We start from the raw sequence: 25,283 nt of genomic DNA on the forward strand, positions 1-25,283 counted from the left end.
CAAAAATGCAAAAAATAGGGTTTAAAATTTGCTTGTTTTTTAACCCAAATAACAATATTTTTTAAAAAAAATTTAAAAATCATTTACTTTTCCTTTAAGGAGGAAAGGTAGGAAATTGCAATATTTTTACGTCATTGAAAAAAGGGTTTTACTGCAAACCTTTTCGTGACAATGAAAATAAAGTTAAAACACAAGGTAGTCGTAAGGTTACATGCTTTCTGGGAATGATGTCCCCCCCCCCTACTTTTTATTATTTTCTGTCTGTATTAAAAATTATTACCTGAAAGTATGTGGTCACAATTATCCCCTTTTTATCGGAACAAAGTAATTATGGCTATATTTCATGTTAACTCAAAATTAATGACTTAGCATATTTTGTTGCAGGCAAAAATGCCTTGCATATTTTGATGTAGGCAAAATGCCAGAACATACACAAAAATAAAGCCTTTTTCTCACTCTTTAAAGTTCCTGAAGCATACTGTTTTGGTGATAAAAGAGAGGAAACTAAGTCAGTGAAAAGCTGAAAGAAAATATGTAAATCAAAATTAGTAATCTAACTCTGCATTAGGGAAAAAGATAGTTCACAGGGTCATATTCATTAATGTACCTAGGGCATTTTTGTTGGGTGGCCCCAAAGTATTGTGCATAAGAACCATTTATAAATATTATTAGCTCTAAAATTTACTTTATTAACTGTGTCAAGACTTATATTTAAAAAAACAGTCTAAAGTGAAAAAACAAGATGAATAAAGCACAAATCAAGTGCTGAAAGGGACATATTATAGTTTCAGTTCTCTAGATGAGAACCTTGCTCAGTAGGTAACTAAACTTCAAATGACGCAAAATAAATATATAAACACATGCAAAGTGGTTTAATCAATCAGGGCAGAGAAATAAGTTTTAACAAATTAATAAAAAGAAGGTTGATAAGAAACAGGTGTGGCAGTTACTACAGGAAACAAAAAATTAGAATAGATTTTCATACTTTGGAAAAGGGGGAGGGGATACCAAAAAGAACATTATCTAAATTATTAGAATTTTTCAAAATATTCCCCAAAATCAAGTTCAGTATATGACGAAATGTAACATAGAATGAATTCAGTAGATAGTGAGATTAATTTCCTATAAATGAAACGATTTTAGCAGAAGAAAACTCAATCCTATGAATAGAATTCCAGTTATGTAAGGTAGGAGTGCACAACCTATGTCCTGCAAGCCACATGCGGCCCGCCAACTGTTGATGTGCGGCCTGCTAGAACTTCTGAACTCAGTAAAAATTTCTTTTAATTTGGTTTTTGTTTTAACATTATAAATTTTCTTTTATTGAATTATTTCATTCAAATTTATATTACTCTATAAAATATAATTTTTTTTTTTTTTTTTTTTTGCACTTTCGTTCTGTAAGCTTCTTTTTGGTTAGAATTTATATCACCCCTCCCATTATATATATATGTATATATATATATGAAAAATCAATTTACAGATTTGATATTATATTTTTAATCTAGATTTGGGAAAATATCAATGTAATATTAAAGGAGAGCACAAAACTAATGTAAACAATGAATTTATTAACACTTACTAATTAGGCAGATACATAATCAGTAATTTTTTTCTGAACAAATGATTTAGAACCAGTAGAAATTAAAAAATTTTCCAAATTATGCACATGTTCAAACAAAGTATCTGAAAAGTTTTTTTGTGCCGATAAATATCTCTTTACAGCTTCCAAATTGGCCAAGGCTTGTGAAGCTGTAGGTACATTGTTTTCTTCTGGACATTCTTCATCATCGCTGCTGTCCGAAAGTGATTTTTGTTTGTTTTCTTGAATCATACGTACAATATCATTGTCTGTCAATGCTTCGCATGTTCTAGCATCATCATCTGCAGTCAGAAAATCGTCAAGACTGACTTCGTTTGGCACTGATGTTTCTTTTGTCACATGTTCCCATAAAGGCTGCAAATCGATGATAACATCATTAATTTCATCGACTGTTTCATTGTCAATTGCCGAAATTAAATTTGCTTTCTTCCATCCATTACAGATGACTTTTTGGCTAATGTCTTTCCATGCTCCAGCAATCATATCCATTGCTTGCTTTACATCTGGTTTCGTAATTGCTTCTTTGTTTCCGATTTGCACAAGCATACGCCTCAGAAGTTGTGTTCGATACTTTCCCTTTACCACTTTAATTATACACTGGTCAAGAGGTTGTAAAATTGACGTACAATTAGGAGGAAAGTATTCGATGTGAATACATTCCAATTTTGGTGGCTCATTGTGGGGTGAACAATTATCAATAAGAAGCAGAATTTTTCTTTTCTTACGTTTCATATCTTCATCAAACTTAACCAACCACTCATTAAATATTCCAGTCGTCATCCACGCTTTGCGGCTAGATCTATAATCACAAGGTAGTGAATTTACATTTTTTAGGCACCTAGGTTTGGCAGATTTGCCGATAACCATAACTTTTCTCTTTTCAGTGCCTGACATATTGCAGCAAAACAAAGCAGTTAAACGCAGTTTTGAATTTTTGCCTCCAATGCATTTATCCTTTTTAAACACCAGGGTTTTGTTTGGTAACAACTGGAAAAAAATTCCCGCTTCGTCTGCGTTGAAAACATCAGAAGGATCATAAGACCTAATTGCATTCGATATTTTTTCTGATTTCCAGTCATTCACAGCTTTTAAATCAACAGAGTTAGCTTCACCACAAATTTGCTTTGCAACAATACCATAACGTTCCTTGAATCGATTCAACCAACCAACACTTGCTTGAAAATTTTCGTTTCCAAAAATTCTTGCAAATTCTAAAGCCTTTTCACGAATGAGGGGCCCGGAAATTGGAATGTTTCGGGAGCGAATATCCTGGAACCATGTAAAAACAGCTGCATCTACATCTTGAAAATTTGAAAGTCATATCTTTTTTCTATGTGATCCGATCAATGCTGATTGCACTTGCTGTTCCAACTTCGTTCGATTTTTTAAAAAAGTAGATAGAGTAGATGGGGATAGTCCATACTTTGTCGCAACGTCAGCTTTTTTTATCCCATGATCAACTTCTGAAATAATTTCCAGTTTTTCCTTAATGGAAAATTGTTTACATTTTTGACCACTCATTATGCTTAAGAAAGAAAACAAAATGCTTGCAAACGTTGAAAGCAGACAGACTGATTTAACTAACCTTCTCCGATTGAAGTTGCACACCACTCTGGTAATTTTCTGAAACTTGTTTACACCCGTTTTACACTTTGAGTTCTTAGAACAGCTCTCCCCCCCCTATTTAGTCTGTTGTAATTCAAGGAAGGAATTGTTCTGCTAAGAGTGGTCACTTCTAATCTATCATTCTTGACAAGCCCTTTCTATTGAATAGAATTCCCTCTTTTAAAAGCATGTGTATTTTGACTTCTTAAAACATGAATGAATCAATGCAAGGGTCAACTCAGGGTGGTCTCTTTCCAGTGATTCTTCTTTTTTTGACAGATTTTTCACATTTGAAACTTATTAGTATTTTAAGGGTGATAAAACATTTCATTTCTGAGAACATTTTTGAAGAAATGTGTCTTGTTCATCAAAGAAAATAAGACCTGGTGTTCATTTTCGCCTTCGCTAAATCGGATAATTGTTTTCGTAATATCGGTATTTTTTATGCATTGTTCACATGGAAATAAATTTGGGGATTCGGAAAATATTCGTTACTTTGAAATTTTCGAATTTCGCAAAAACGGGATTCGACTGTATATATATGTATATATATATGTATATGTGTATACAGTGCCCGCCGCTAATAAAATCACCGGATAATAAAATCAGCCGCTTTATAAAATCAAATCGGCAAGACCCGNATATATATATGTATATATATATATGTATATGTATATATATATATATGTATGTGTGAGTGCCGACCGGCCTGTGTAGGGGTCAGGGAACTGTCCTTGCATCAGAAAGATTTTGGGTTCGAATCCCGGGCAAGGCATGGATGTTCTTTCCTTCTCTGTACTATTTGTCCTCACTATAGGAGCGACGTTGGTCCACCTAATATGGTGCCCCTGAAAGAGAGGCCTACAAAATCACCCTGTATATGCCTGAATTGACGAATGTCATCACAGGTGGGCATTGAAAATATATTTATATATATATAGAGAGAGAGAGATAAATTAATTACAGTAAGACCTCGATTATCCGAGCTAATTGGGACCGCTAGTACCTCGGATATCGGAAATCTCGGTTAATAGGAACCATGTATAAAAACCTTCCGTGTTCGCGAATTTAACTACTTTTAAAGTAAAAAACAATAGAACGTTTTTTAAATGATAAAAATAAACATATATGAACTTATGTTTCACAGCTAAAAAGACTTAAAAAGGAAATCAACTCTAGTAGTAAATTTTGAAAAGTAAAGCAGAATTTTTTTTAACTATACTTAGTTAAATATCGAAAGACGCATTTTCAAAAATAACACAAATCTCAAGAAAATATTGTATTTTTAAAATTTACATGATTAAACTTACAAGTCACATGACCACTGTTAACAAAGCATTCATGGATGTTGTCTTCTCAGGGTGTAATATTTCATTGAAGTTCAGTGCTTTTGTGGGGAATAAGTGCCTGTAACACAGACAACGAACTAATATGTGTATAATTTCTTCCACTTCGTTATTGCCTCGGTTAACAGAAACCTCGGTTAATCGAGGTTCTACTGTATTGTGAAAAATGGAAGACGTTTTTTAAAAAAATTTATCTGTGTTTTTAGTTTTAAATAAATTCAAATAATTAAAAGTATTTAATTTTCTGCAAATTTGTTATTAAGTTTACTCATAAAAATATCTGATGCTTAGAACACTAATGTTTGGATAAAAATCATCATATTTGCCGCTAACATGATTAATATGTGCACAGCCCTTCGTTAATCTACGTACTGTGCAAGTTTCCCTTCACTCAAAAAAGTTGTGCGCCCCTAATGTAAGGCAATGGAAGATCTTTTAATATCCTGATTTTTGACATATTTTTCATCTTCTTTAAGTTTAAGGGCACATTTAGTTTGTCCAATTTAAGATAGACTACATTGACATGAAATTTGATAAATGTCCCAACTATTAATTTCAGCATTAGTGTCTTTAAGGTAGCTGAAATTTAGTTTGTTGACAGGGAAAAAAACTATTTTAAACTCAAATTATTAAAATCTGCAATTTGGGTTTGGATTTTTGGATAATAGGGTAAAACAAATTGTTAACATTTTGGTTAGAGGGTTAGTGTTTCATTAAGTGATTAATTTTCTATAGAAATAGAATCAATAATAGAAGGAAATCGAACAAATTTTAGAAGCATAGCAAACAGGTGTTCGTAAGGCAGCTATCTTTTGGTTAGGGGAATCAGATGTAAGTTTATGAGGAGAGAAATTCATCCCAATTATAAATAATAAGAACGTCTAAGAAAAGTTAAAAAATTTTTTTCTCCTGTTCAATCATGAATTGAATGCAACAATCTATACAATTCAAAACATTGAGAACATAGCCGATGTCAGCATTGTCCATGAATGTGAAACAATTTTCAACATATCGTCGATAGAAAAGGATTTTTAATAAATCAAAGAGTTTCACTTCAAAATAATGCATGTACAGGTAACTTAACCTTCCGTTAGACGCGCGCACCTCACATATGCATCTTTACTGTACTTCCACCTCCTTTGCCATCAATAGATTTTTCCGGGGGACGAGCCTAATGTTATCTTCCTATCTTTGAATTACTCAAAGGTCCGTGTACTCCCGACCTTCAAACATGTCGATGGAGAGTTGCAGCGGCTCAAATCACCCCACAGGTGCAACGCGACCATTGACCCAAGTATTATGGATATAATATTTTTATGAATTAAATATCTATATTTTATCTTATTTTCTGCCCTACTCAACATAGGTATAAATGGTCAAGTTATATACGCAAAAAATGGTTACGAAGTGAAAAACCGCAGAACCTTCTTGCGTCAATTGGCTAAACAACTTGTGATGGATGAAATGATCCGACGCAGGAGCAAGAAAAATTTATCTTCAGTACTTCGCTTTCGATTGGCAGAAGCAAACTTCTCAAGCCTCAGAAAATTCACTGGCAGAAAATCAAGCCAAGAAAAGAAAATTGCGCGTGCCATGTCAAAAAAATAAACTAACAAAAAAAATTATACTTATGCCACTTGCGGATAACACTTATGTTTGAGTAATGTAACAACAATTTGTAAAGACCTCTTGCAAAAATTCTTGATCACATGAAGGTAGTTCTGCATCAGACAGCCTCTAAGATAATATTTTTATACTAACATGTGATATTGAAATAAGTTGTTCCGATATGCAAGACTCTCAATGTTTTTTTACAATTATACTTTTCTTTGTTTTTCTTTATGTTGTGCAATTATTTGTGATACAGTTTTTTCATATATTTTAGTAATTAAATAAGTTTTTTCATACTTAATCTATCTAAAGAATCTTAAATAGGTAACAATTAACTATTTAAACTAGAATAAATTTCACTTGACTTTAAAAAATTCAAAAACACCTTATAGGTGCAACGCGACTAACCATGTCGGAAACAAATGCGCGTCTAACGGAAGGTTAAGAAGAGGTTGAGAGGATTACATTGAGCTAAGCCATCATTCATTTGACAAGATTAATCAATGAAAGTGAAAATAGACTGCTCTAAACAAATGCATGTACTGTGTACTAGTTCGTCATTTTCAATTTAACTAAAATGGAAGTCGTGCAATCTCTTTGTAAGGCAATTGAGACCTCATTAACGCTGTGATGACGATGCAATCACAATGTTAATGAGGATGCAATCACAACGTAATGATGAGCAATTGAGACCTCATTAACGAGAGAAATTCATCCCAATTATAAATAACGTTGTGACTGAACTTTGGTGAAAAAATGATTTTACTTTGAAAGAGGCCATTATGTTTTTATTAGATTTGAATAACCTTATCAACAAAGTCATACAAATATTTTACAGTACAATAATTCATACTAGTATTAATTAATAATAATTTAAAACTATTCATAATTACCTAAAAAATCAAGGGAGTAAATTTTTTTTTTTTCTTAAAATTTTTTTTTTAAGGATGTCAAACAATTTTGCGACAGTTGAAATTTCAGAAGTCAAATGAGATAATGGGACAAGTCCAATTATTTTGATGATAAATGAGATAAGTCCAATTATTTTGAACAAATTTAAGTGTTAGTTTTACTTGAAATTTTTTGAAAATGTGTTTTTTATTTATTGATCCAAAATTTATGTGTATTTTAGGGTATACTGTAGTGTATATTTTGATAGTTAATTTTTTTAGACCTTTTATTTATTTATTTTTGATTATAATTGCTCTAGTTATATGATTTAATGCATAAATAGTGTGATTGTAAACAAGGCCTTTTTCCTCACCGTTCCTGCCACACTCAACAAAATAAAGGAATCACTTTAAATAAGTAGTAGTTTCATTGTTTCAAGCTGTTCAATGCTGTTCAACGCTGTTCACTGTTCAACGCTGTTTCAAGCAAGAAATGTTTAGTGCAAACAGATTTCACTTTTGTATTACTGAAATCATTGCCATGGTTCAATTGAGCGTCAATGAAATATTAACATTCTTGTCTCCTTACTTCAAAATATAAGAGAAGTTTCTATTTATAATTTCTAAAAAGATAAAATTTTGAAAAATGAAAAAATATAATCAAATACAAGGGTTGCTTTTTAAGTAAGGGCCATTTGGTGGTGTGCACAAATAGGTGATGCATAATAGGTCACAATGAGTGCTTGTGTTGCGTCCCGGCATTCCTTGGGAACAATTATGCTCAGTTGCAGCTGTGTAGATAAACTATATGGTCAGTTCTGTGTCTTTGAAAGTGTTCAAATTTAAGATATCGTCTGCCACGCGCGAGATTCGGTCAGTGATATGTTTTCGGTCTACAAAAACCCTGTCTGCTGCATACATTCACTGGCAGATTTGTGAAGTAGCAAAATTCACTGCCATGCTGACAAGGAATTTTGCTTCTCTATGACAATGACTATCTCCGCAGCTCAGATCCCAGCTTTATTGGACTCTTTTGGTTGGGAAGTTTTGGACCACCCCTCCTTACAGCCCAAACCTTGATTTTCATCTTTTCTGATATTTCAAACATTTTGACGGCAACCACTACATCGAAAATGGCTGTGACCTCTTGGTTAACAGAGTAGGTGTCAAGTTTGTATGAAGAGGGATTCTAAATCTAGTTGTAAGGTATGATAAGTGTTTAAACAAACTTGGCAACTATGCTATAAAAAAGAGAAACGTATGTAGAATCTGAAAATAAATTTGCTTCTTGAGAATTTTCTTTCATTTGGTTTTTATTTTCAAACGGCTCTTAAAAAACAACCCTTGTAGTTGGTCAAATTAGCACAACAGCCTGGTAATTAGAAAAATTATTTTAAGATTAAGATGTTTAACATGTTGAGAAATTTTAAGTTGCTTAGAAATGATGGGTACATATTCGGCAACTTTATTCTCTTTGTAGTGATATGAAATATCAAAATACGATTTAAGATAATCATTGTTGATATTACAATTTTATTCAAGAAGATATATAATGATACCTTTTATGAAACTTTTATCTTCATATACGTTTTAATTACTTGATAACTGTAGAATATGTATTAAAGAAATTGATTACATTAATATATTATTTTAAATCAAGGCATACATATGTATATTGCTGAAATAGTATCCGTTATTCAATGAACATACTAAAAATAAAAGTTAAAATATATGTGGATATGTATAACCACATTATATCAGAAACATGTTTTTATATAACGTAGCATTTTAAATTTTCAGAAGCTTAAAAGAAACATTGTATTTCATAATTAAAAAAAAGATTGACATTCAAGCGAATGTTATGTGAAAAAATTATGAATGAAATTTTATGCTATGTGTGTGTAAGTCAAGTTCTTCGTAAGTTAAATGCATTAAAACATTCGTTGCCCATTTTAAATATTTCTACATTGTCACCAAATTATTTTTTAAGTGATCAATTTAAATATTTTTCAGCTTCTACTAAATAAAAGCTGTTCAAACTTTATATTTTACAATAGAAATATACGTAGAGTTATATGGTATAAAAAATTTATGGTTCATAATTCATCATTTTTTTATTCACAGTTAAATAATAAATAATTATTAAACGTTATTGTTTGTGAGAAATTATTTTTGGATAAATGGGATTCATGAATGGGTACAATATATCTGAAATTGCTCAATTAGTTTTAAAGATATGACTAAAAATGCAAAAAGTGGAATCAACATTAAGGGGACCAAACTTTTAATGGTTCTCCTCCTATTAGGACTACAATTTCCAGATTGTGGCTTCCCTCTATATTTTCTAGGTCAAGAATCCAAATATGTAAAGAAAATATATGTACATTCAGAGAAAGTACCTTTTTGTGTCTGATTTTGTAATTTAATTAGTAGTTAGCATATTGGAGGTCAACCCCAGAAACTATTAAGATGGACACTAACTTGACATTAAGATTGACATTAGAATGAAATTATTCAGGTTTTTTTTTTTGTGCACTCTACTTAGTAATAAAGAGGTCACTAATGGTAGGAGAAAAAAGTGTAGGATTTTCATTGCTAGAAAAGATTTCTTTCCAAAAAGTCATTATTAAATTATTATAATTATTTATTAATTATTTAATTATTAACTAAATTATTCTTCAATTATGAAAAATTATTTATTATCTATGAAATTAAATATTTCCAGGTTAGTTTAGGGTGCATCTGGCCTGCCCTGCTTTTACTTGTACCAAGTTAAAACAATGGTCTTATTGTTAATTATTAAAATTTACTGTGGGTAATGAGTCTGGTAATCTAGTAATGAGTTCGTTAGTAAACTATATTACCCACATAAAATGTATAAATTATCATACGATATTGAAAATACTTCTACATATTTCATAGAGTTCTACACTGATTTTTAAAACTTTAAGGTACCATTAAACTCAAAGTGAAAATATTATTAGAACTAATTTGACAAACGTATAAAAACGTTGTAAATCTATGTAATTAACTTTTTATATGAGATTACAATCTTAATGTGTGATAATTTTTTTAGGGTTTAAGGGGTTTTTAGGATGTCATTTTTCAGTTCTCTTCATCTGAAAGCATAAGTTTGTACTTAATAATTATTGTTATTTGAAATTGATTCATTTTTAGTGTTCATTTAATAAGAAGTATATAATTATTTCGAGCCTTTGTCATCAAATTATAATTAAATACTTAAATAGTTTCTTTATATATTTATATCTTCATGCCCGGCCTTGCCAACACAGACATTTATTGAATAAATTTTTATTTCTGTATGTAAAAATTTGTTAAAGCTAGGTATTGATTTATCATGTTTGAATCCTTTATGAGATCTTGAATCCATTATTTCTTCTATTTTACTGATAGCAATTTATTGATTGCATTTATTTTTTCAATTTCTTTTAGCCCTGTTGCCAAAGCAAGAAGAATCACTTCAAAAATGAAAGCAGAATGGATCAAAGAATTAAAGGAATGTGGCCATTTGAGATGTCCAATGATAGGCTGCTTCCAGTCTTATGTATCTGTAAATAGTTTTGAAGCTCATTACAAGTGGTGCACTGGAGTAAGTTTTAAATGCAAAGAAAAATACATATTTTTTAAAAGAACTAAAAGTTAGTTTTGTAGAAGTTATTCTTTGAAATCAGTCAATCTACTTATTTCTCTATAAAAAGTTAAATAAGTTGACAATGTTAAGAAGATGAGTGACAAAATGTATAAAAAATATGGAAACAATGTCTTCTGTTTTTTTAAAAATACATTTTGTTTATACTTACAGGGCTGCTAATTTTCTACACTTCATGGGAAAATTTCTTAGAGAGATTTATGTTTTAATCAGTGATGGGATTCAAATTATTTAAGAACTGGTACTCTTAAGATTGAGATCTTTTGGTATTTTATGACTATCAATGTTCTATTCTGTAGCCTTGTAATTTTGAATCCAACCCAGAAGACAGAGGAACTTTTAGATCAAGCATTTCAACAAACTAGCCTTTGTGGAGGAATTTTTGATGGATTTAACTCACACTTGCATTGCATGATGAGAAAAAACATGAAATCTCCCATGGTTAGCCCAATGGCAAGGGGATTCCTTTCCATGATCCGTCTTTTACAGAGGATATTTTACAACAGTACTATGGTCAGTGCGTGCCTAGAGCCGAATACTTGTCAATCAGCCACCTGCGGGATTCGATTCTGGGTCATTTCATTGAGAGGCAAACGCTTTATCCCCTAACTACTGCTCAACTAATAATCATAGAACATAATAGGAACTTGAAGTAGGAGGTATTGTCACCCCAGCCCACAAATCAGTAATCCATTTAGGGATTGTGTCATAAAACGCATGCCATATCTTTCCCATTGCCATAAATTGTTAGATTTTTCTTCACTCCTCTACTTTTCCCACCTTGTACGAATTACATTCTTAAAAAAACGATTGACAGTAATTTCTAGGGGTTGTAACTTTTTAGTTAAATCCTCTGGGATAATTGCAATGTTTATTGCTAGCTTTTCACATTTCTTCTTAACAGAATTCACTTTCTGTAAAATAGTCCATGATTAAGAGTGATCACGGATTAAACAGCGCTCCCATGGTTCAGGGAGAACTGGGAAGACCTGGAATTGTCAAGGAATTTTATTTTAACTCCAAAAATCAAGGAATAGTTAGGGAAAAATGCAATTTTTTTTACAAAAACCTGGAATATTCCTATATCATACCTAGAAAATAACCAGTCTTAAAATTATCAGTAACAGTAATCAGTTGTTGAGATTAGAGTTAAATAATTCTAACATCTATTTCAATTATTTGTTATAAAAATTTCACATTTTAGTCAAACCGAAATGTTCTCTTCCTCATTTAATAATATTTTTTTACGTAGAATACCTAATATTTCACATTACAAATAGAAGAATCAAAGTTTTCGGATGAAAATGTGGTGTCAATTTTCATTGACATTTTCCTGATTTACCTGGAAAAGTCAGGGAATATTTTTTCTGAAATTGAGTTTGAGCCCTGATTAAAGAAGGCATCTTTTCTTTTATAATGAATGACTTCTTACCACATTTCCAACAATAACAATTTCCTTTGAAAAATTTCCTGTGGGTTGTGTTTTTTTTTAGTATAATAGAGAACTTTTAATTTTTTTCCCAATGATAGTATATGCTAGCAATTGAAACTTGATTTTTCATTGCTTGTCGTTTCATTTCTTACTGTTATTTTATTATTTTTTTTACTTGTCTTTTTCACAGTTCATATTGGGAGGCACCTTATTCCTAATTATTATCTCATTAGTTTTTACATTTAATTGATTTTCAATACTTTATATGTATTCTAAGAAGTTTCTTTCTTTTCTTACCAACTTATGGGCATTGATTGCTTCACTATGGCTCATGCTCTATTAAAAAACTTTAATCTCTTCATAATACGGACACACTGTGATAAGCTAGCGTAAATGATTCAGTGCCTTTTTTTGCCACTTATTGCCAATTATTGGAGTTTCGTTTCTAATTCAGGCTACTTGCTGATCCTGCTTCTTCTTGGCCTTTTATTTTTCAGCATTTTTTCCATCTTTTAATAAAACTTCTAATTCACCATTCATCAGTCTCAAAACCACGTCCTGTGCCTCTATTACCAATTTCTTCAACCTGTTTTATCACAGATAGTTTTAAACTAGCGTATACCATTTTGTATATTAAGACTAAGTGCAAAAAGAAAAATGAATGAGCAAAATCGCATTTTGGAAAATTGTTAAAGGGTCAAATTATTATTTCTTCAATGAAAATATTCTATTTTGGTGTCACTAAACGTAGCAGATCAAACCGCAGGAGCCGAAGAAAGATATGGACAAACCAATGTATTGAACGGTGTCGGCCCCCTCCTTTTGGATTACCCATTCTTTTCTGCTTGTTTTGGAGTTGTTCTCTTAATATTTTTAGAAAAATTCATATGTTTTTTTAAGAGTTTGAGGAAAACATTTTTCATCGTAAGCTACATGTCTTTAGGCTGTAAGCTACAAGCTTTCTAATTAGAAATTTCAATTATATGAATTTTTTGATGTCATTGAAATACTAATTATTATTATTTTAAAATTAATTTTTTTAAAAAATGACTTAAGTTGTTAATTAAAATTGTAAAATTAATATCTTGCTTTTTAGCTGAATGGGATTTTATAATTTCCACTTCTTACTGCCTTGAAACTAGCTAACTCTTTCTTATCAATTATCACTGGAAGTTTATTTTTGTGCAAATGGTGTTAAAAAATGGTTAACTAGTTTTGAAGAAATTATACAAAAGCAAACACTCCTGTTTCAGGCCATGGCTTTTTATTACATATTCTCTTGATTATTTTTATTATTGAAGTTTCATTTTACCTATAATAGCTTTGCATGCGTTAGCATTTTTGATAGTTAATAATTTTTCTGGAAAAAGTATTTCTTTGCATTATTAGTGAATAGTGATTCCCAAGATTTATTTTAAAAATTAAACAGATATTATTTTTATTTTAGTTCTGTTCTTTTTTTATGCTTATTTTTTAAAAATAGTGTTCTTTATTTTATTTTATATCTTCATTGAAATATTTTTTATTCTTTAATATGTTTTTTTTTAAATTTTAGTTTTTTATCTTGGTATTTATATTTTTTATTTGTTAAATACTTTTATTTTTATTCCTTTTTAAAAACGCCTATTTTCAATTTATTAAAATAAAAATTTTATTATTTAGGTCTTATTACACGAAATTTACTTAAAATATTTAAAAAAAAAAAAAAAACAAAGACTTACGTGTGTTAAAAAATATTGTTGTATTTTCTGCAATGTTATGACAGGCATTCTTAATTTTCACTACAAAATCTGATGATGACCTTTTTTATTTTATTTTTAGAATGATGATTTAAAGCCATGTCCATATTGCAAGTCTCTTATATTTGCATCTTTCAGTGCTTCATTGCATCACATGAACATCAAACATCCAGAAAAAGTTGAAGAATATCAAGGTATTTAATGTATTTTTTGAAGTTTCTTTGTGTCTTATTTTTGAATTTTTAATGATAATTTAATTTATTTTCAGCCAATGTCCCTAATGTTGAGGTGATTTTTCTTCAAGAATCAGTTGATCATGAGGCAAAATTAAACAAAACTCATAATGAAGGAAATAGTATCTATACCCCAAATAACCCTTTTTCCAAGAAAGCATCATCAAATCTTGACAGAAATTTGCTTAATAAAACTGAAGTTTCAAACTTAAAAGAGTTTGAAGAATGTATTAACTTGGATAACATTTCTAGTTTCAAATGTGACACTGAAGCTGCTGAAACTGAACAAAAGTTTAAGAATGCTACCAATGTTAAAATATTTGAGTCAAAGAAAAACAAATATATCAAGAAAAAGTACAAAACGAAAGGCATTTTGTTCTCTGAACGGCATAAAAGGTTTATTGAAACTTTAAAATTAAATCGAGATTGTACATCAGAAAGAAAAACATATACCCGACCTATCTTAAAGTGCTCAGAAGACTCACCAGACAAAATAAATGTGCAAGAAGAACCAATTAAAACCTCAAATGAGACTCACAGAAGCGTACAATCTAAGAGTTCATCTTTACAAATTAAAAATTCTTTGGTTGCAAACATCCTGTCCATTGGATTTCCTGACACAATAAATAAACTTGGGAAATGTATAGATGGGAGTATTAAAAATAATTCTGATTCTGACAAGACTCAGGTAGACTACAATTCATGCCTAAATGATGAACAATCAGTTAATTTAAAATCATTTACGAATATGGGATATTGCGAGGGGAATGAAACAATGAGGGACTCTTCATTGTTAACTTGCTCTGCTACTGATTTGGAAGAAAGTATTGTAAATGAAGCAAATAGACTTCCAAATTTTGATTGTTTAAATGCAAGTAAAAAAAATAACGATGAGTTTTCTCATAAGAAAAAAACTAACTTAAAAGTATATGCCATGGAAAGAAATATAAAACATCAAAAAAAAGCATCCAAAAAGTCAACAAAGCAAAGCTTAGTGAAGCAGCATCAACAACATGAAGTTTCACAAACAGTTTTTCCTGACCAACTTTTAATTAAACATTCTCATAATGATTCTACAATTTGCAATTCTATTTCTAAAACAAGTGTTTATATCAACAAAAATAGCTCAGAAAACTTAAAACGCAAAAAAAAGTCTTTGAGAGACTTTCGATCTGAATCTCGGGGACTTATTACTTCATATCAAACCTGTGTGCAAAAGAGAAAACGGAAAATACCTAAAAAGTTTCCATTGTTATCAAGTATAGATGAAAAAAATGATTCTGAAAAAGGAAGTTGTGATCATAAAAGACGCCTTATCAGGCGATTCAAATGACCATATTCTAAGTTCTACATTAAATATTCATTTAACTTTACTCTGTAATCAATGTAAATCAAGTAAAAAAGTTATTGAATCAGTTGTTAAATTGTCAGTTTTGAAAAACAAACTTTTGCCTCAAACAAGAATAATATGAGATTGCGGTGGTTTCTGAAGTGAGTCGAACTTTTAAGAGCCAAAATGCTATATTTTTGGAAATTTTTTTGCTTTTTGCCTTATATAATCTAAGCATTGTATCATGCGCAAAATTTACTGGACATGAAATTAAAGATCAGTATAGTTAGTTCACTAGGAATTGGCACTTGGCACCACCTCTTCGGACGAAGAGTTTATTTCAGCGAGGGAGTAACAGGAGAAGCGTCTCTGCGCTTGAAATTGAAACTACTCTTAATGCGCGAATTCTTTTTCAGTCTCTTACTTTGCTTTATCATCTGCTATTATACCTTTCGTTACTCTAGCCAATTAAATATTGCAGCAAAAATAAGAAGGGACAAACTGTTCACTCAAAAGAGAGGAATATCATTAAACTTATGAAGTATTTGATGTTGAAAAAAATGCACATAAAGACTGCAAAATAAATATTTTTGTCATCAATTGCCAAGTAGCAACCTTGCTGAAGACTGTTCATATTCTTCTCCCAATAATAGCGAGATAGTAACGTCGGGTACCACGTGATGTAGGTGGAGCCAAGTGCCAAATCCTGGTGAACATACTATATATTCCGCATCGAATGACATACTTAAACATGAAATTTAGTTGAGCGGTTTGGTCAGAATTACCAAAAAAAAAAAAAGAGCAAATTCCCCCCCCCTTTTTTTTTCTTTGGAAAAATCATTATGCTTTTATTTTTTTATTCCTGTAACCCAAAAATACCTCTTCAAATAAAATATATAATTTATAAAAATTAAAAGGCCTATACATTTGCTTTTAAGGCTCAAATAATTTAAATATTTAGTTTAATCCTACTCTAAGATCATCGCTAATAATAAAAAAAGGACGATGCGATCATTTCGTAGGTGTTCTATAAATAAATTGCTCTACACATTTCGTCTTGCTACTCAGAGGGAATTATTAACCACACCTGTGTCACAAAAAATTGCATTCGTCTTCACTCTAGTTTTCATAATGCTAAAATTGAGTGTTTTATCGGGTTTGGATTAGAGTATGATGGGCCTTAGGCTTGGGGACTAAACCAGTATCAAACTGTCCAAAACTATAAGGTATATATTCAGTTACTATAGGTAATATATTTAGAAATAATTAAAACTTTATTTATAAAAGTCAGTTCCAGTTGTACTTGTTTTACATAAATTTAAAAAAATAAGCTTTTTGAAACGTTAAATAGTTTTACAAAAATAATTACATTAAACGTTAAAATTTTTAGTTTCAATGTCAGCAAAAACCTGTAAGAAATTATAAATGTTTAGTAATTGTAAGAATAGCATACAAAATTCAAACGGAAAAATACAAATTTAATAAATCAAAAGCGAAACAAGCCCTTGTGACTTAAGCAAAGATAATAGATAAAATTAGGGAGTTGGGTGAGGGGCAGAAGTAAATAATATGCGCAAACATATATATATTTTTATTTTCCGAATTTTACACTGATTGATGCAAAATGATTGTCAACAAGAAAATTCTTCAGATAAGAAATTAATAAAAAAGTCAACATCTGTTTACGAGAGAGTGTCCATTAATGATGAAAATTGAAATTACTGTCAAGAAGGTATGTTTTTTTTTAAATTTTTTTTATTTGTTACTAATGTTTAGATGGATATCAAATTAAGGATACACAATTTCTTCGGCTTCTGAGTTAACTAAGTTGTTTAAGAAGGAGAATTTTACTTCTTTTTTGTTCCTTTCAGAAATTATTACACTCAGCATATATGGAGGTTTGGCATTTTTAGTTTAAATCCTCTAAAAAACTTCCAGAAGTTCTTTCAGTTTTTAAGAAAGTTTTTTTTCCATCTAAAATTTAAATTTATATTGTTTTGCTTCCTTTTTTCAGTTAATTATTATTTTATTTATTTATTTTGAGAAAGGTAGCATTTAAACTTTTAAGCATATAAGAAATGCTAAATAAAATTTTGATTTCTTATGTTCTCAGGTAGTTTTAATTTTTCTTTGTATGTTTTGAGATAAACTTGAAAGTAATTTATCACCTTGTTGCTTCCAACAATTTAACTAAAATTCACTTTAAAAACTCATATTTTTCTTTAAATCTCTATAATCCTAATTTTGAATTATGTCTGACAGGAACATATTTCTAACTGAATATGATTGAAAAGCTTTTAATAAACACTTATAACATTATAATTAAAGGAATGATTAAATTTACAGCAAATCTAAGACATTTATGTTGTGATTTGTAGGGCAAAGGAGGAAAAAAGACAATAGTTAATTTAACAATTAAACTTAACAAATTTAATAAAGAAGGAAAATAAGTATAACAGCAACATCAATAGCAGAAAGCTGCCTACAAGCAGCGTTGCATAACAAAGACGGACTAAGATAGTTCTAAAGGAAAGAATAAGTCAATTAAATATTCTGGGACTTTTCCCGTTCAGACACTGGCACCATGAATTCCGGAACTTTTTCCTTGTAGTCAGTCTGGTTTGTTCAACAGGGAAGTAGGTGGTTTCGAGAATGATGGTCAATAATAACTGCAACATTTATTGTATCTTTTTTTAAAAGATTACATTTAATTTGTGGAAAAGTAATCTATTAAAAATACAAATGAATTAAGTGCTTCAATTGACATTGTATGACTTCTAGGTGAAAATTCAATACTGTTATTCAATGTTTTGAATATTTTACCATAATAAATATCTTTTATTTTTTAATATATATGTAGTACTAAAGTTATAAAAATACTTTAATATTAATAAAAGCATTAAAACTTCTTCGTTTTCATAAAATGTTTTAGTTATAAAATTAGAGTACATATATTCTATTTTGGAACTTCAAGGCTGAAAACATGCCAATGAATTATAATTAGATTTATGTTTCAAAAGAGGAGTTATTTTAAGATCTTTCACTTCCATATAAGGAAAGATTAAACGATTTTCTATGAGTATTAAATGATTTGCAATGAGGAGTAGGAATACAATTAATGCAATATGACTGCCCTGTTTACCCATTGTAAGTATCGTATAAAACCAAGGAGCGATGGTTTTTGCATGTCTTTTTGTGTTTTATGTTTACCATCTAAACTCCGTCTGATTTGAAGGGAAATCTGTGTCTCTCCCCCTCCGGCTGGAGAGTGGATGAGATTTCTGTTTACATCATATTCCAGTAAATAAAGCCTGTTAAAGTCTATCGGCTTATTATTTCTACGAATGTAATTTAAAAACAATAACAAAATATTGGGGTTTGTTTCCCTGATATGATATATACTTATATATATATTTTCATTTAATCATTTCAAGTTGCATTTTAAAAAGTTAGAAATTTTAAATTAGCTTATTTGAAATATAAGTTCTAGAAATGTAGTTCTTATTATACTTCAACTTAGTCCGTTTTTTTTAAAAAAAAAAAAAAATCTTTGCCCTTTACTGAAGTGGGCCAAGCTTGAAAAACCGGGGAGTGTTTTTTGGGAAGGTCCTTCTTTTTCAAGGTAGGTTTTTTTCAAAAATTACTGCACTAAATCAATATTTCTATTTCAGTATCAAAAGATTGCAAAGTATTGTTTTTAAACAAAGACTTCCAAACAAATGATAATAAATTAACTTGATAATTTAATTTAAATTGTAATATGATTTAGCTAAATTAGCTTGATGTATAAATTTAAATGTGTTTAACTTCTTTTGACAGCATACTAAAATGTGCTATTAATTAGGATGGAAAAGTGAAGTATGTAAGTAATCTTTATGAAAAACACATTGAGGATCATTCATGGCAATAATTTTACTTTCGCAAATTGTTACAAAAGTAAAAAGTATGTACTCATATTTCGTTACTTTTTACTTGTACTTTTCACAAAAAAAGTAATGATAAAACAAGTATTTTTTAAAAAATTTTTTGAAAGAAATAGTTACTTTTTTCCGAAATTTTTTCTAAGTTTTCTTCTTTAAAAAAAAAAAAAAAAAATGTAGAAATCTAAATTAATTTTGTTTTGAATCTTCGTTTTTTAGTAAAATTTTTTTTAGTTTTGTTTGTTATGAAATTTTTTTTACTGCCCACTCTTTTCACAAAGAAAACAGTCCTTTCTTACGAAAACAGTTTTTTTCACTTCCTTTTCTTACATATGATCACAATGGGGAATGGAGATGCAAAAAGGTCATAGGTCACAGCATAACCATCTGTAAGTTCCTAGAAACCAATATCCACCCCACCTACTTGATCAATTTTGTTTCTATTGGAAACAAAATGTTTCCAGTGTCTAAGAGTTTAAGCCATAAGAGTTTGTCTTGTGCTTATCTATAAAGAATACTTTTCCTTGAGCCATCGAATCGCTTTTTTGATATGTTAAGAAAATATTTATTTACTTTTCTTAAATGTCAAATGCTTGATTTAATATTGTGTTACCTATAAAAGTTGAATTAATAGAGTTTTCTTATAATTAAAGTTATGTTAAAACTTACTTGGGACAATATAACTAAAATTTTAAGGATTGTTTTTTTTTTATGATTGGTGAAGGTCAAAGTTATGGGTTAAAAGAAACTTAAAATTTTCAACTTCTCATTTTTAATTTGCTTAATATTATTAAAATAACTATAATCTTTAAAGTTATCAAGATCTACTTTACTCTTAGACTTAATGCTGGAAAAAATATTTACTTTAGAAATTAAAATATTTTTAAGAACTAATATATATTAGTCTAATGATTAAAGAGTTTATGATCGTTATTAAAGATGTTATTGCAAAATTAACGTGTTTTAATATTTTCCTACTATTTTGTATGGATGTGTTTGCTCAAATGTAACCATGGATGCTCGCCTGTCCATCTGACTGCTTGAGGGTTAAAACACTTTAGGTTTTGAATGATTGTTACATGAGTCACAGACAAAGTGGAAATGCGTGAAAATAAATTTTTATTAATGAAAAAAGTGGTTTGCCACCTATTTTTAAGTTTTTTTTTCTTATTTAAATCGACTAGTATTTTCCTATTTTAATCAAATTCAACAGATTTGAATAAAAATCTTGACAAATTATTAGCTATGTAACTGGACAACAAAAGTATATTTTTTCTAATAGTTGACTGAGTGCAGTAATTGAACAATTACCACCAGTTATTCTGAGAGTGTAGCTCTAAAAACAGACATTATTTATATATTTTTTGAAATAAATATAAATTTTTTCAATTAGTCAATCAACAAAATTATTAAGAAAATAAAAAATATATTCTTAAATAAAGGAATATGCAGCAATAATAGCAAAATAATCTTGGAAATAATGATCGCCATCTTTTGCCAACCCCCGGAACTTCTTACCAGGGTGACTTCCGATTGCTTTGCGATGTGGAATGGATTTCCTATAAAGTAGAAAGAAATCAAAATGTTGAAATGGATTGATGTAAGTTCACAAAAACAAACAAACAAAAAAAAAATGCAGCTTTACAATTTAATTGTTCCAAAAGTTAATAAAAATGTGTACAAATTAAGAAGAACTGTTCATCTTCAATTCATCGACAAAAGAAATAAAATTTTACTTCTTATAGTTTCCGTTAAACTAAGTAGCAAAATCAACTTCCTGCTTGCTATCACTCTCCAGTCCTCTCAAATCCGCCTTGGTCTTGTTTAATACCTCAGCTTTTACTCTCCAATGTATTTTGTATGAATTATACTAGAGGCTCTATCCCTACTTGCCAAAATTGTTCCATAATTTATTAGAAATCTTAGCAAAGTAAGACTTGTTTGTCTTTTTCAGTTTATCAGCAAAATATACCTCTTAACTGCTTATGCAGTAGGCAGCTCATTTAAAATTGTTTTTGCTCACTCAACTATTGTTCCATACCCCAGTTTTTATACTCTGATATCTTTTACACTAATGAAAGTAGATGAAATGTTCCTACTTGATTGCTCACCAGCCACTAAAATTGGGATGGATTTCCCCCTCTGTAACTGGCCCTTTTTACCGTTACTATTTTATATGTTGTAAAACATAAGTTTACAGATGTTTTGAATTCTGAAGTTGAAGTGTTTGTAGGGTGTTTTTGTTTCCCTAACAAAATATGTTCTCTCTATATTAAAAAAAGTTATGTGTATTATTAAAAGTTAAACAAAAATTTAAAAGTTTATTGAATTTGTTTAAAAAATTAATTTATTACTACAAATTCCAAAAGTAAAATTTCTAAAGATTTGGTAGCTTTAAAATTAACATAAATTATATCTCCTTTTTGTATACAAACTTTGATTTTTGCTTTTATAGTTTAGGGTCATTCCAAATGAAATCGACCAGTTGCTGTTGCCGTCATTGTCAGAGATGTCTAAGAATCTTTTTGTAGGAAAGTACTACCTAAAAAACCGGTAAAATTTTTTTCTCCAGAAATTTGTCACTTTGAAATCTGACTTATTTTAACAAAATGGCGTCACTTGATACCGTGGTTCATATGTTAGTAACCTCTATAATTTTTTTTTTGTATCATTAGAAAAATGGAGGTACCAGTTATATGTTAAACTATTAAAATGCTAAATATATATTAAAAAATGTTTTAAAATTAGTACTGAAAAAAAATTTGTAAAGACATTTTTGGCAAATTTTAAGATTTTTTTGTAGTGTGTAACAATTTTATCACTTAGATTTCTTTTTCTCATGATGCTTAATAACTTCCTTTTCAACATAAAAAAAAAAATTAGGAGGGTGTGTTTTGTTTTTAATAAAGTAAGCAGTGAAAAAAAATATAATTCCTATAAATTTCCCAATCTATTTGCAATTAAAATCAAAACATTTTATAATATGCTTTTATTATTTATTGAATGAGAGTGGTTAAATTAAAATAGCACATTCATTATGGCTTTTGATATTATATTACACTTAATTTTCTGTTCTTGGTTGAAAATTTTCACATTGAAAATTGTAATTTGATGTGCTAAGAACCAAATTGTTTTGTAATGTAATTATTTTTCATTCTTTTCAATTTTTTTTCTCTTTAAATTGGATTTTCTTTTAATTTTACTTCTTTTAATTTAATTATACAGGGCCTGATTATCACCTAGGCTAAATAGGCATGGGCCTAGGATCCACAATTTCTGAGGGACCTCAAAAATTTGTAATTGTCCTCAATATTACTGTTTCTTTTAAATACTGAAAGAAAAAAAAAAACAGTTTTTCTCAAAAATGCATTTATTTTATTACAAATTTTTTTTATATATCGTGATACAACCAAATTCACGTAAACATTGCATTAATCAAATTCGAAAGTGCAGCTGAATTTTAATTGCATTGGTGCATTTTTTGATTAAACGGCTTAAAAGAATGTTTGAAACTGATTTACACGCTTCTACAATATTAAAATTTTGGTTTTCCTGATAGTTTTGGATTGATGAAACCTAATCATCAATCTGGTTGTGCAAAAAGAGAGAAAAAAGGCTTTAAATGATGAAGCCAACAAAAAAATGAGAAATTTTAATCAAAATATTTCTCTGTTGAAAAATTAGAGCCACCTGTTACTGATGAAGCTGCTCTCATTAAGAGTTTGATTAAATTTTTTGTTTTAAGACTTTTAATTGAATTCATCGAGAGTATTAAATGTATCAATATTTTGAATATAACTTTTTCATTGAATATGAATTTAAATTTTTTAAAATGTGTTATATATAAATAAATTATTATTTAAACATGTTTTAATTTTCTATGAGTAGATTTAATTTTGGCTCTTTTTGGATATCTTTTCTGAGTTGAAATGTATTTTTTAATGAAAATTATTATTAATAACCTTAATATCTTAGCATACATGCTGAACTTATCGTTGAATCTAATGAAAGGTGGGCTAGTTTTGTGTTGGTTTAAGTACTAAATAAAAAAAAATTCAGCGAATCATTGACTTTAAGCAAAAACACTTATTTCAATTGTTTGTGATCACCAAATTATTTTTATTTTGACATAGCATTGTTTTGTTGTTTTATATTTTTCTTTGATGCGTAATAGATTAATGTGTAAACTTTATCTTAGAAAAATAAGGTTCAATTGTCTGCTTTTAAAATTTTTTAGAATGTTTCTCTTGAATCATGCAGTTCAAGAGATTTTTTTTATTGTTAGGACTACTCTTCAGAAATTTAATTTCAAAATATTTTGTTAGGGACCCAGAAAATGTCTTGATCGGTCCCTGAGTACAAGCAACTTATATAAAAGACGGGCTAATCATGCAGTGAATTTCTTAAGTGCGAGCAAAATGAAACTTATTGTGTAACCTTTATGTGTTATTTCGTACCCCTTTGTGGGAAGCTGTTACTTCTGGGTTGGCATTTATGACAGTATTCATGAGTTGATGATAGTTATTTTTTTTCTTACATAGACTTAACTTCCAAAATCCGTCTTTGTTACTAATGTGCTTATCATTGGTAAATTTCTTAAAGGAGTGCTGCTGTCGCAAAGTTTTTTTTCACTTAAACTTCATGGTTATACTATGAAATTTAATACTTTAGTAAATTATAGTGCCTGTGTTCTGCTGATTATAAATATTATTGGATGAAAAATAATTATTTTGTCTTCTCTCTAGTTAAAGGCTTTTTTATTTTTGACTAATGTCAATGCAACTGACTGTAACACATTTTATAATTTCTCTCCTTTTAAAATGCTAATGTAGTTCTCCCATTTACTTAGAGAAATGTATAATATATTCCTGCATTTTCTATTATCAGCAAATTACGTTCAATAAAATTAGTTTAAAACGTTATTTTATACAAAATTAAATTATTCAACATACTAGTAAAATTTGGTTCATTAACGATTATTTAAGGCAATTTTTGGCATCTTTTTAAAGTCCCTGTAAAAAACTTATGTTTTCGCATTATATTTATAAGCATTTGTCTATTTGTGCAAAATTTTGAAACTAGGCATAAATAAAACTATTTGAAAAAAAAAATTGATTTAAATGAGAACTGTGTCCACTATTTAAAGAAATTTTCTATTACTATTTTTCTTATAAGGGAAACTTAAGTACTGAGTTATTACCTAAGTTTTGTCGAAGCAAATAGAACACGAACATACAGTATACATGTACTCAAACAGTATTTTTCTCTCCAGATTTAGTTGCAGGTCCTTTTTTTTTAAGGAGAAATTTCAGGTACGATAAAAATAGAGATAGATCCAAAGATAGAATTTCATTGATAAAAAAAAAGTTTAGTGGAAAAATGCTTATCGTCGAAGTTTGGTTTCATTTTAATTATTTTCCTAGTTATTACAAAATTATTAAAGGAAATTGCGAATAAAAATTACAACAGAGCTGTTTGTAGGCTGGAAAAAAGGAAAAAACTGTTAGGAAAGCCATTTCATTGCTGCCTTATTTTCAGGAATGAGAAGAAAAAAATATCCCTGAGTACCTAAACTCGTAAAAAGTTATAACATATATGCAGGACTGTTTCTTACCCAGTAGAAAATAAATAATGGTGGATAGTTAAAAATAGGAAAAGCTCTTTTAAAAATTGGGGCTGTAAGAGTTTTTTCACTTATAAATATATACAGTGGAACCTGTAAAAGTGACCACCTGGGTAAAGTGAACGCCTGAGTAAGGTGACCATTTTCTACAAGTTTTATTTCAAGAGTCCTTTTTAAAGAGTCTTCGTAAAGTGACCACCTCTATATAGTGACCATTTGACTTGGTCCCGAGGGTGGTCAATTTAGACAGGTTCCACTGTATTTATATATGTTGAACATAC

The 25,283-nt window shown here is 29.4% G+C and overlaps 2 protein-coding genes across 2 annotated transcripts; one reads left to right on the plus strand and one right to left on the minus strand.

Moving 5' to 3' along the window:
• Positions 1–1,585: 1,585 nt before the first annotated feature.
• On the minus strand, positions 1,586–5,411 carry LOC122270665 (tigger transposable element-derived protein 6-like). The gene is made up of 2 exons (XM_043048990.2): positions 5,343–5,411; positions 1,586–2,872 (listed from the first exon to the last, which is right to left on the minus strand). The coding sequence occupies exons 1-2, from the start codon at positions 5,409–5,411 to the stop codon at positions 1,586–1,588; spliced, it is 1,356 nt and encodes a 451-aa protein (XP_042904924.2).
• Positions 5,412–10,473: 5,062 nt separating this feature from the next.
• LOC107455725 (uncharacterized) lies at positions 10,474–15,544 on the plus strand. Its single transcript, XM_016073393.4, has 3 exons — positions 10,474–10,665; positions 13,979–14,090; positions 14,165–15,544. Exons 1-3 carry the CDS (start codon positions 10,543–10,545, stop codon positions 15,460–15,462), a joined length of 1,533 nt encoding a protein of 510 aa, XP_015928879.1. The 5' UTR covers positions 10,474–10,542; the 3' UTR covers positions 15,463–15,544.
• Positions 15,545–25,283: the final 9,739 nt, after the last annotated feature.

The sequence above is a fragment of the Parasteatoda tepidariorum genome, chromosome X1, assembly GCF_043381705.1.
Source record: "Parasteatoda tepidariorum isolate YZ-2023 chromosome X1, CAS_Ptep_4.0, whole genome shotgun sequence".
Taxonomy (NCBI): Eukaryota; Metazoa; Arthropoda; class Arachnida; order Araneae; family Theridiidae; genus Parasteatoda; species Parasteatoda tepidariorum.

Bases quoted from the DNA above. Each gene is read 5' to 3' on its own strand.
- LOC122270665 (XM_043048990.2), bottom strand. From the start codon at position 5,411: ATGAATTTCTCTCCTCATAAACTTACATCTGATTCCCCTAACCAAAAG. The intron at 2,873-5,342 runs GTTTGCTATGCT...ACATGGTTCCAG, and splicing joins TAGCTGCCTTACGAACACCT to GATATTCGCTCCCGAAACAT.
- LOC107455725 (XM_016073393.4), top strand. From the start codon at position 10,543: ATGAAAGCAGAATGGATCAAAGAATTAAAGGAATGTGGCCATTTGAGA. The intron at 10,666-13,978 runs GTAAGTTTTAAA...TTTTATTTTTAG, and splicing joins ATTACAAGTGGTGCACTGGA to AATGATGATTTAAAGCCATG. The intron at 14,091-14,164 runs GTATTTAATGTA...ATTTATTTTCAG, and splicing joins AAAAGTTGAAGAATATCAAG to CCAATGTCCCTAATGTTGAG.